General features: G+C 25.7%; 1 protein-coding gene across 1 annotated transcript in view; it reads right to left on the minus strand.

The window, feature by feature from the left end:
• Positions 1-12,122, minus strand: part of Ten-a (Teneurin-a transmembrane protein) — a 332,260-nt gene that overhangs the window by 108,318 nt on the left and 211,820 nt on the right. The window contains exon 11 of the mRNA XM_075357656.1: positions 10,548-10,574. Coding sequence (XP_075213771.1) covers positions 10,548-10,574 — 27 coding nt within the window. The remainder of the gene's footprint in view (positions 1-10,547; positions 10,575-12,122) is intronic.

Consider the following 12,122-nt stretch of genomic DNA (forward strand, 5'->3'; position numbering starts at 1 on the left):
AAAAATTTAAAAAAAGGAGATGAAGTCAGATTTAAACCAATGTTCCTTCCTCTTGTACGATCCAAATATTTCATTAATTAAAATTTTATTTGGCTATAACTCTGGAACCAATGAAAATAAGTACCACTTATGATATATTGTTGAAAAGCTCTCAATATGGGTTTACTACTGCAGTTAAGAAAAAGTCCAAAATCCAACTTTTTTGGACACTTTTGGTCCAGTCAATTGTAATCAAAAGGGGAGGTGCACAACTAGATGTTACAACAGTCCTAAATCCAAAATTTCAACATCCTATAGCTAATAGTTTTGAGTTATGTGAGATACATATGCACACACATACCTACAGATGTCACCGAAGCTAATCAAAATGAATATTTCCGTTTAAATTTGGAAACCGAAATTTTTTGCGATCACAATACTTCCTTTACTTTATACAAGGAAGTACAAATTAAGAACATATAAAAAGTAAAGTAAAGATTGATAAAATATTACTAAGAATTATTAATAATTTGAAATAATTATTAATTATTTCAATAAGAATTATTATCTCAACTCATTTTTTGTTCTTTTTGAACTGTATCTTCTACGGCTTACTCTTTATTTTACAGATCATAACAAAATGATAAGTTTATTAAAAATGAAGATTGATTATTAGCTAATTTTAAAATGAATATCACTATCACAATAGTGTCTAATCTGTGCTTAAAAGATGTATCTTTTAAGCACATGATTTATATAGTCATTAGCAAAAAAAAAGCGACCTCATTGTTTAAATTTTGTGATTTCCTTTATTAAACATGGCTTTCATCATTACTTTAAATGCTTTTACTTCCAGAATTGTATTCCAAGACATAAATCCATCAAGCAGCAAATATTTAATATTTACAAATATTTAATTTTTTTAATAATAATTTATCAAATGACAGTATTAAATTAATTCAGTTATGTAAGTAGTGAATAACTACTTACATAACTGAAGTGCAGATGAAGTGTATTAACTTTTTAGGCATTTAGGGAATATTTAGAAGGAAAGAAACCAAATTTGAATGTGATCATTGACATGCAACTAAAAGACTTTTTAGTGCAAAGTTGTGATGGAAAACTACACTGAGAAACAGTCAGCAACTCATCTCATTGTATTCAACAAATAAATAATAGTTATCTATTACCTTTAATAAAAAAAAGAGTTGCACTTAAGTAAATATATGAGGTTTTTATAAGTGATTGAGACCTCCTCTGAAGGAGTTACATTTCCACTCTGATTGATTAAACATAGAGTTATGTTCAAAAGTAACATTTAAGCATTGGTCCCATTCAGCACCCTTGTTTTTTGAGACTAATGGAGTAATTATTTACTTCACTAAGTTGGTGTGATTTACTGCAATGTTATTCAACAAGGCTAAAAAAAAATAAAATTTAAATTTGTAAAAAATAAAATATACGTGTATCATGATGCCCCTTTGTACAGTGGGATTAAATATAAGGCCAAAGCGGGAATACATATAATACATATACCATATTATTTTATGATACACATATTATGTATACAATAAATCCAATCGATTTAAAATTTTGGGATTTTAAATAACTAAAGAAGCACTTTCATTGTACTAAAGCTCAATTTACTAAGATCACTACACAAAAAGTCAATAATTAAAAGTTGTGAAATTCCCTTCTCCTTTTTAAGTATTATCCAAAATAAAATGCTGTCGATGCCTTGATGTAAAAATTTGTTGAGCCATTTTCAAGGAGTTTATGTTTAGCCATCCGTAGTAATAATCAAAATACAGGCCAACATACATACATATAAAATTTTTTACGATAATTATACGAGTACTTTCCCGTTATAGCTGTTATACTGCGCATACCTTTACTCATTAGCTACAGCTAAAGCCAAGAAAATAAAAATGTATGTTTTAATAATGAATCTATGTTGTTTTTAAAAAAAATAACCTATATGGTCAATGTATGATTACAAATAAAAATCTGATACAGGTAGAATTAAAAACTTTAGTGAGAATTTTTCTCACTAAAACTAAGAAACAATACTTTAAAAATTAAAAAAAAAACAAAACTTTTTCATACAATAAAATGAAAAAAAAATAAATAAATAAAATAAAACTCAACATTTTTTTCTTGCAAGTGTAATATTAAACAACCAGTATGCTAAGTCTAAGAAGGGTATCATGATACAGGGAGTTCATATCAGCTAACTCTTCCATAAGAAAAATAAATATAAAATTTTCAACTACTTAGTAAAACAAGAAGAGATAGAAACATGATTTTATATACAGAAGCTCAGCAAAAACTGCACATAGTATTTTATTCATATGCTTTTATTTTCAAGATGCTAAAACAACATTGCAAAATGTTTATGAGAATGAGGTTGAGACCAGCTTCAACTGATACAACAAAGAGGTTGGGAGAGAATAGAATTCTAAAGAAAATAAGTAAGTACAGAAAACGACATAAAATATGAAATAGATCAAAGTGGATTGGCTTTTTGACCAAAAGGAAAAGAAAAAATGGGATATAAAGGGAAGAACAATAAAAAGAACAATTGATCTTTGTGTAGAATTTATCTCAATAAAACTTGTTAAAAGTATATAAAAAAGAGCCAATAACGTATTATTGAATGAACAAGTGAATAAACTTGCTTAATCTTTACTATTTATTTATTTATTATTTTTTTTATGCTATTTTGATCCTTTTTTGATTATAGGATTAAAATACATTAGGATTAACAGAATTATAGATCCAGAGTTCTATTGATAGATTTGTTTGTGACCTTGATGTTGGGATTAAAAACTGCTCTGGGATAGGTTTCACAGTTTAAGTTCATCCTTTAAAGTTTTTAGTGTAACTTCTATGGTCTTAAGGCTTGCTTAGACGATACTTTATATGTTAATAAGTAATAAGTGTGAGGTTTTGAGTTACACAATTAAATATCTACAATCTGTTCTCTCAGAACACTGAAAAGATTCTATAATTGACTTGAAGGAGGGGAAGTCCAACAGCAGTCAACTCCATTGAATTTCATTTATTTTAACTAGAACCTTGTAACAGCTGGAGACTGAAGATATTGATGAAGGGATTTTTTTTTTGTATGAAAAAATTACATTCCTGACCAGGACTTCCTTTAGATGAAAGGCAGACACTACCTTTCTGATGGAGATTGGCAGGTTTTTAGTTAAAAAATAACTTTTAAGTTTAATACAATTAAAAGGGTAACATGAATTTTAAAGTATTAAAATTTTACTATTTATAACATAAACAATTTATATAACAAATATGCCACCTTGCATATGTGTATGTGTACACACACGAATACAAACTGGCATGAACATGTAAATTACATTACAGATTAATATCAATTCTAACATATGAATATTGTTTTATTCTAATATAACAATAAACTATTGTGATAATCGGTAAAGCAAAATCGTGTATATGTTAAATATAATAATACTTACATGATAAGATGTGTAAAGATGACTATTCCAAATGTATATACATTTAAAAAAAATGTATATGTGTGTTTCATTTCATAAAAACAGTAGTATATTATAAATTAATGTACAAACAGTTTACAGTTAAAAGAATATGTCTCAAAAAATATTTATAAATAATTTATATCAACAGCTAAAAATGAACAGAAGCAGTAAATAAATTTAACTATTTTGTTATTTATTTTTTATTTTATAAACAGAATAAATATTTTCAATGATATAATGTACTTCACAGTAAAAATAAAAGAAATAAAAAATTGAAGTAGTTGTGAATATAAAAACCAAGCACGGTTAGGTTTTTTAAAAGTAAAGTTAACAGTTAATCATATCATAATTAGGTTTATTTGGATGTAGCGTTGAAGACTAATTGAAATTAAAACTAAAGACAACACACAATAATTATAATATAGAGTTAAAAGAAAGAAATTGTATAAAAGTTATAAAGTAAAACAAATTAAGACACAATAAATTCTTATATTTTTATTACTGATGTTAATTAATTACAGTAATACAATAACGAATATTGTACTTAATATTTTTCTTCAAAAATATAAAATTAAAAATTTTAAACAAAAACTATGAAACTCTTAGAAGGAGATGAAGATGGAATTAGGTAAACAAAGTTTAAAACAGACAGACACAAAAGACAGGGAGACACATAAGGGATTCCTTCCAAGATGGCTGCCCTCCGGCCTTAAAAATTAAGCTGTAATACATTTGTCCGTCTTTCCGATAAAATCCAGTTAAATAACTAGATCTCTCAATTAAGTATATTTTTTTATTTATTTTTAATTAAAAACCTCCCCTGATTCTGAAATATAAAATAATTTTTCTTAAAAAAAAAAAAATCACATACTAAAAACAAAAATCCAATAAACAAATAAATAAATACCAAGCTAATCTAACAAATAGACAACATGTACAGAACAGACATAATGTAAATGAGAGTATACGCACATGGACGAAACACTGATAAAAAAAATTAATTATTAAATAAATAATTAATAAAAAAATAAAATAAATAAAAATAATAAAAAGACAGATAACAGCAAACAGTGCAGAAAATATAATTTAAGAAAAAAAATGACAACACTTGCACACACAAGAATGTTTATTGAGCTGACAAACACATATATATATTTTAGGGAATAACAAATAGTATTTTGATAAGAGATGATTTTAATTTGTAATTACATGTAAAGTCATTAATTTAAAAATTAATTAACTTAATTAAAAAATTTATAGGCTTCAACATGAAAAAAAATTTAATCTAAAAAGAATTTTTTAGTTTATTAATAAAATTATTATTGCATATATTTTTCCGATGCATAAGAATCACAAAAGAATGTTTATAAAGTAATAAAAATTCTGACTTGTTATATAAATAACTAGAAAAATATTTCTAGATTTTTTCAAGACTATGTCTGGTCTCATTAAGTGACACTGCATTCAAGAATAGAATGGATCACAGAGTTGATCATGCATCGTTTACAAGTAAACGAGTTCATTATTTTACATCATATAGGTATAGAATAATATATTAAAATTGTAAATTGTAAAATTTGTAATTGAAAATTGAATTTAGCGAAGAATTAGTAATCAGCTTAAATATTACTACAATATTCTCTTATCAGCTCCCATTTCTGTATTTTATATAGTTTTCTGATAAGAAATTAGCCATAATTACCAAATAAATGATCAATAAATAATAAATTGAACCTTTTACTATAAATTTCATCACTACTTTTCAAGCATAACAGTTCCCTATTATTTTATTGTATTAATCTAATGGATCAAACAGGCAAATGACCAATCAAAATTAAACTTTTATAATGATACTTGAGAAACAAACAAAATGGTAGATCCTAACCATAAACTGAATACAAGGAAATATTAAAGAGAAATCAATGTGATAGTTGTTGTGCTAGTTGGGTTGTTACCAATAATTAATTTGTAAATATTACATTATTATAAATTAAATTCTGTTAAAAAAAATAAGAAAATTCTGTTGCTATAAAAAGATAAAGAAGATCAACTAATCAATCCTTAACACTGGTTTCACCAACAATTCTTTTAAAAGAATCAATTTTCCTTGGTAGAATAAAAAAAAAATTACATATATAGAAAGTACTAAAATAAATTTCAAGTAATAAAGCTTTATTTTTACTGTTATGCCAAAAATGATTTTGTTAAATAATGTTAATCACCACTTTTTTTATGAGATGTATAGAGCTGAATCTTAAATTAAAAAAAAATAATTTCTTTAAAAAAAATTATTGTAAAATATATTTAGTTGCATGTAAAGTTCCATAAAAATTTAATCTTTAAATATAAGATTTCTATAAATATAAGATTTTAAAAATATAAGATAAAAATATTGGTTTACAATATATATATTTAAATAGCTGTCTAATATAGACAGAGAGAGTTAGAGAAGGAATATTGGAAATTTAACTATCCTCATCATTTAAAAAGAGAAAACCTAATTTACCAAACAAATGCTCCTACCTTGAAATAATCTCTTTGTTGATTATGAAATCATCACACCTAATGTGGAGGCAACTCAGATATTTTAAATTGGAATATAGATCTTTTTAAAAGAGATTGAAAAACAAAAATTTTGATAAAAAACCACATGCTATGACAATTATAACCAAAATAGCGACTATTTATTATTTTTCATGACTAGTTTCAAACATTGCCTACAAGACACTCCAAGTAGTGGACTCATACTGAAAAATACTTCATTTTGAAGTAGGACCATGCTAAATTTCATTTTTGTAGCACTTTACCATTGAACAGTTATTTAAGAGATACAATTAGTCAAAGTTACTTTATCAATGTCCTTCAAAATTATCTGTTAATACTACTGTCTTTGCCATATAAAATGTTTGAATTGGGATGTGATGTCTCATAGCAAAAAAAAAAAAAAATAGATTGTTTCATGGTAGGAGCATTTCATAAATTTTACTCTTCTAGTTGAAATGTTACCTAAATGGAAGTGTGGTAAGTTGTTTAATGAAGTAAGAAAGTACAAGAACTTTATTAATGTTTTATATACATAAGTTTTTAAATTATAACAGAAAATGATCAGCTGCTAAACTGAAATGCATTTTATTGCAGTTTAAATTTTATTAAAGAAGCATTAAATTTTAGAAACCTAGGATCTCCAGATCCTGGAGATCCAAAAACTTCTGCTAGAACTAGTTTTGAATCCTGGAGATTCAAAACCAGTTCTGAAAAATAATAGATGGCCGACATTTTGGTTAGAATTGCTAAAGCATGAAGTATAATATAAAAAATTTCTATTTTTCAAAGCCTTTAAAATTTGTGTCTTCTAATTTTAAGTATTTGAGTTGCCTCCCCATGAAGTTTGGTGGTTTGATACAGACTAATAGGTCATTTCAAGATAAGAGCATTTGGTAAAAAGATTTTATTCTGAGTTTTTTTTAAAAATTACTACTAACACAACACTAATCATATTAAATATAAAAAAAAGTTAAATACCATAGTCAAGAGGGTTGCAAGTAGCCTAACATGAGATATAGGTTACACTTGAAACTGATACAACTATTCTTAAGTTGAGGAATGAATTGGTTTCCATTTCCTTTTTAATTAAGAAAAATTAATCACTACAAGTTAGTTCCTATCTATTCACTATAGGGAATGTCTGCAGAGTGATCATTATTAATCTTTTCTTTTTCCTGTTTAGCCTCTGAGAATTACTGTTCAGGTATTACTTCAGAGGATGATATGTATGAGTGTACAGTTTGACCATTCCTGAGATGCGTGGTTAATTGAAACCCAACAACCAAAGAACACGATCTAGTATTCACGTGATATTCGTGGTATCCACGATTTAGTATTCAAATTTATATAAAAGTAACTGCCTTTACTAGGACTTGAATACTGGAACTCTCAACTTCCAAATCAGCTGATTTGGGAAGATGCGTTTACCACTAGACCAACCCGGTGGGTCGATCATTATTAATCTGAGAAAAAACATTCTACCTATGTCTTCTTATACCTCAGTTGCTTAGGATCTATTTAAGTCATAGAAAGACTGGGACAGTAGGTATAAAACAACAAAATGATACCTTCTACTGAGAAACAATGCCTTAAGTATACTGTCACCTCTATTCAATAGAAAATTATAAAAATAAAATAAAAATTTTACATCATCACTTCTGTTAGCACAAAACTTATTCCCACAAGCTTACTCATTATTAACACTGATTGTATCATTATCATGTAAAAAATAAAAAAAAAATTATTCACTGAGTGTTTAGCCTGCAGAATAATTTTAAAACGCCTACAAGAGAGAAGTTTATTTCAGTGTACTGAACAGAAAAATCTGGGACCCAGTTAATGTTTTTAGACATAATTTCAGCTTTGTGATGGAGAGAATGAGAAATTTAATAAAATCCTTCCTGCTCAAAATTTAATTTTTTCTTATATGTTGATATTTAGTATTATAAATAGCACCGTTGTAAACAAAAATTTTTACAATGAACTTGATGCCCCACAATTCATAAAAAAATACTGACTTCCTAAAAAAAAAAAATGATAATAATGTTTATGACATAATGTAGAAATAAGCCTATTCATACCTATTAACCTCTTTTGGAGGATGGTAGTATCTTTCCTTCTATTCAGAAGGCTTGGAAATTTTCATACACTGTTAAATTGACTTTATCAACATAAAAAAAATATAATTGAGCAACAGCCTGTTTTTATTAAAGAATATGAACAATATGTTCTCAGAAATAATAAATATTGAAATTGTAGTATTTTCAGAGAAAAAATTCTTTTTAAATACATTTAGTCATTGACATTTTAGAATAATGCAATATAGGAATTATATATAAAGATTTACATCCTCACAATGACATCTTGAGGTGAGCTCTATTCATTTTCATGGATTCTCTTAGGAACATTTATCAAGAGTTAATATTTAGGCAATTTTTTCTTTCAGCTCTTCAGTAATATCAAGTTGACCAGAATATGCTATACTTTTTATAAAAGAAAAAAATCACACACTGACCAGTCAATAGATATTGAAAGCCAAAGAATGTTAAGATTCTTAAAAGTGACTGATGATCTGCCACAGAACTGCCATCAACATTCTCTCTGTTTGTCACAATATCCCACCTTGTTGAAACCAAGCACTTTCATTACTTCTAGAACTTGTTCAGTTTATCAGAAAAAAGTTTGATGAATGGTAACAAAACTAATCTTTTGATACTAGTCAAAAGACTTTTATAATTTTTATAAACATGACTACACTTTGTTTCTGTTCAACAAATGCTGGTAAAATTGACTTTTTGAGTCTCATAGGTACGATATGAAAATTCTGCTTATTAATGAAACTCTCAGGTGAAAACAAACTTCATCTAATATTACATTGTGAATGAAATATTTGTTGTTAGTATCATAAAACATTTGATTGATTCAAATTTAAAGATACTAGAATGTTGTGATCTTAAGAAGATAGTTCTGACAACATTTATACTCTATGGTATATGAATATACATGCATTTTTTCAGTGAACCTATTTCTTAGAATCTTGATCCTCACTATTTACATGTGCTAAAGAAACATTAACATAAAATCTTAATTTTAAACACAGAAAGACTCTCTACATCTCAGTACAGGTAAATAGTTTTGACAAATGGTTTGATTGTAAAAGCACAAGGTGCAACATAAATCTGTACCTTAATAATTAAATGACAGGAGTTGGGTAGCTGAAAACAGCTGTTATTCAGGATCAACTTTACCTCTAAAAAATTTCTTATTTCTCTAAATCACCCTACAGTTGTCAAATTTAATTTTGATTGGTTCACCTATTAGGATACTATTAGGGATTAAAATCTGGCTACACGTGTAGAATGAACGGCATATCTGATTTCCTGGAAGGAATTAAATAAAAAATGTAAAAAATGATAAAACTATTTTCTATAGGCATAAAAAATTACTGATTACTAATATCTTTTTTTCACATAACTGACTTCTTTTGTCAACCTATACCCAACTGTTCTTTCATCAGATGTTATTCTAAAATATTTACATTTTGAATTATATCAAATTCTATGATGGCATCTATATAAAATTAAAGTATCAATTATGTCAACAATAATAGTAACAGTATATTTGCTTCTGTATTATAAAAAATAGTAATAAATTTGTTTAAAATGTAATGCGTTGAAATTAATGAAATTTAAACTGAAAATCTCAGGATCTGATCGCAATATTCAAAATAGATTAAAATATTTAACACATATTCTCTAAAAATATTATGTAAGTTTCATAACAAATAATTTTATATGAGTTAAAGTACAAGAAAAAGATTAATTTAACAATAAAATTTCTAGAAAAATAAAATATTTACAAAATTTATATCGCTAATAAAAATATCTGAATAAAATAAACTCAACTAAATCTCATTAATTAAATAATTTTCTTATTTCAACCATTTTGGTCAAAATAATAATAAAATGGTGAATTTCAACTTTTACAGGCTACTAAAAATACCTGTGCAGGTTTTTAATGATTTATTTTAATTGATATATTTAAAAATTACTAATTAAAAAATTAAAATAACTATTATTTACTATTTTACATTCATCTGTAAGGAATTTTTGGTTTTCATTAAAAGTAACACTAATAACATTTTACGACAAATGCATCATCTCTTACCAAAGTGATATGTAAATGATTACTAAAACAAAGGCATTCTATGCGACATACATAAATAACTAATAATAAAAAAGGGAATTAAAAATAAAATAACAGGAAGCAACAAGGTGTATAACATAAGATATAACCACAGTAATAAAATTAAAATAAATCAAATCATAAAAAGCTACAATATATATAGACATAAAGATTGGTCGAATGTGAATATATATATATTTATATATATATATAGACAAAGAAAAAAAAAAGTAATATAAACGAGCGATTTAATTAAAAGAAATTATTGTTATTAACCAATAATATGTATTTGGGTTTGTTTGATTTGTCGACAGTTAAACTTACCGAGGCGTAAATGAGTTCCAGAACTGACTATAAAGTGCAAAGAGAAAAAAAAGCTCCATTACCCAGTCAAAGTACTTTAAATACCTGGAGGCTGTTTTTTTGTTGTTTTTAATAAATAAATTTAAAGAGCTCATAAAATTATATATATATATTTCTAAATAAAGTGCTTCTATTTTAACTTAAAATAATATACATACACATTTTACATAAATTTTCTTTAAAATAATTAGCTGTTATAAAATTTGAAAATTTTAGTCATTAATAAAAAAACATGAGCATTATAATAAAAATTACCAAAAATATTGTCAATAATATCATTTTATTTATATGTATAAAATATCATTTTTTAATTTAAAAAGTCTAACTATAAAACTTCATCAAATATTTATCTACAAAAATTTTAATTAGCTTCTCAATTTCCAAAAATAAAAATAAATGTATAACGGATGATAATTTTTAATATTATAATAATAATAAAACCTTTAATTAACAATTTATTTTAAAGAAAGAAGCAAAATATGTTATTAATACCCCTTAACAAATCCTTAAAAATAAAAAAATATATATAGCCCTACAATATTACATTATTTTTTTTATAGATTCTAAAAAAAAAGTAGAGTTACAAATATGCTTAATTATAATTTGTATGCATCATTTAATAGTATGTAAGTAGTTATGCCCTCCCTCATACTTACATACATATACACAAAAGTTTACTTCTAAAAGAAAATATAACTGGTCTTTGAAGAGCTACATTTAAGAACCATTAGATGGGAAAACTATTTGTTTTTCACCTATTTTCCTGGCAGTACAATTTTATTCCCAAACAGATATTAAAAAAAAATCTGTGTTTAAATGTATTTAAGAACAGAGTTCTTCTTGTCATTAAAGTAATTAAAAAGAGTGTTCTGGTTCTGGTGGTTTGTTTCAATAATATGTCAATTAAAAAAAAAATATATATGTATATAGAATGTTTATAAAAACTGTTTCAAGAATTCAGAGGATGGTTCTCCACATTGAAATAAAGAATAATCTTTATATCAAAATATACTGGAAAAACTTAGTTCACCGGTTATCTACCACTTTGTATTTTTACCATAAAAATTCATTTCTCAAGAATGGTTAATTGTATCAAGCTGAAATTTTGTATACTGCTAAGGTACATAGAGGTTTATTTATATAAAAATAATGAACCTGATCTCTCAATCAATTTCAAAATGGCAGCCATGTAAACTTTTTAATTGTTAATATCTTTGGAATCACTGGTTTATTTAAATGTTTTGTTATAACAAAAAATGTTAAGCGTTTTATGACAAGAAAATTATATCTCATTTATTCAAATTCGTTCATAAGTAACAAAACTTATGGCAAAAATACTTGAAGTGAATCGCTAGATTAAAAAACCAGTTTTCATTTCCTTCCAAATAAAAATAAATAACAACACGATCTCAACTGGAATAATTTCTAAGAAAAAAATTATAAAACTAATGTAATATTTATCTATAACTTTGAAGGTCAAGATGTCCAAAGAGCGGGAGGGAAGAGCTCCAGCCGTTCTTCAACCTTGCCATCTAC

This window comes from Lycorma delicatula, chromosome 2 (genome assembly GCF_047948215.1).
Source record: "Lycorma delicatula isolate Av1 chromosome 2, ASM4794821v1, whole genome shotgun sequence".
Classification (NCBI taxonomy): domain Eukaryota; kingdom Metazoa; phylum Arthropoda; class Insecta; order Hemiptera; family Fulgoridae; genus Lycorma; species Lycorma delicatula.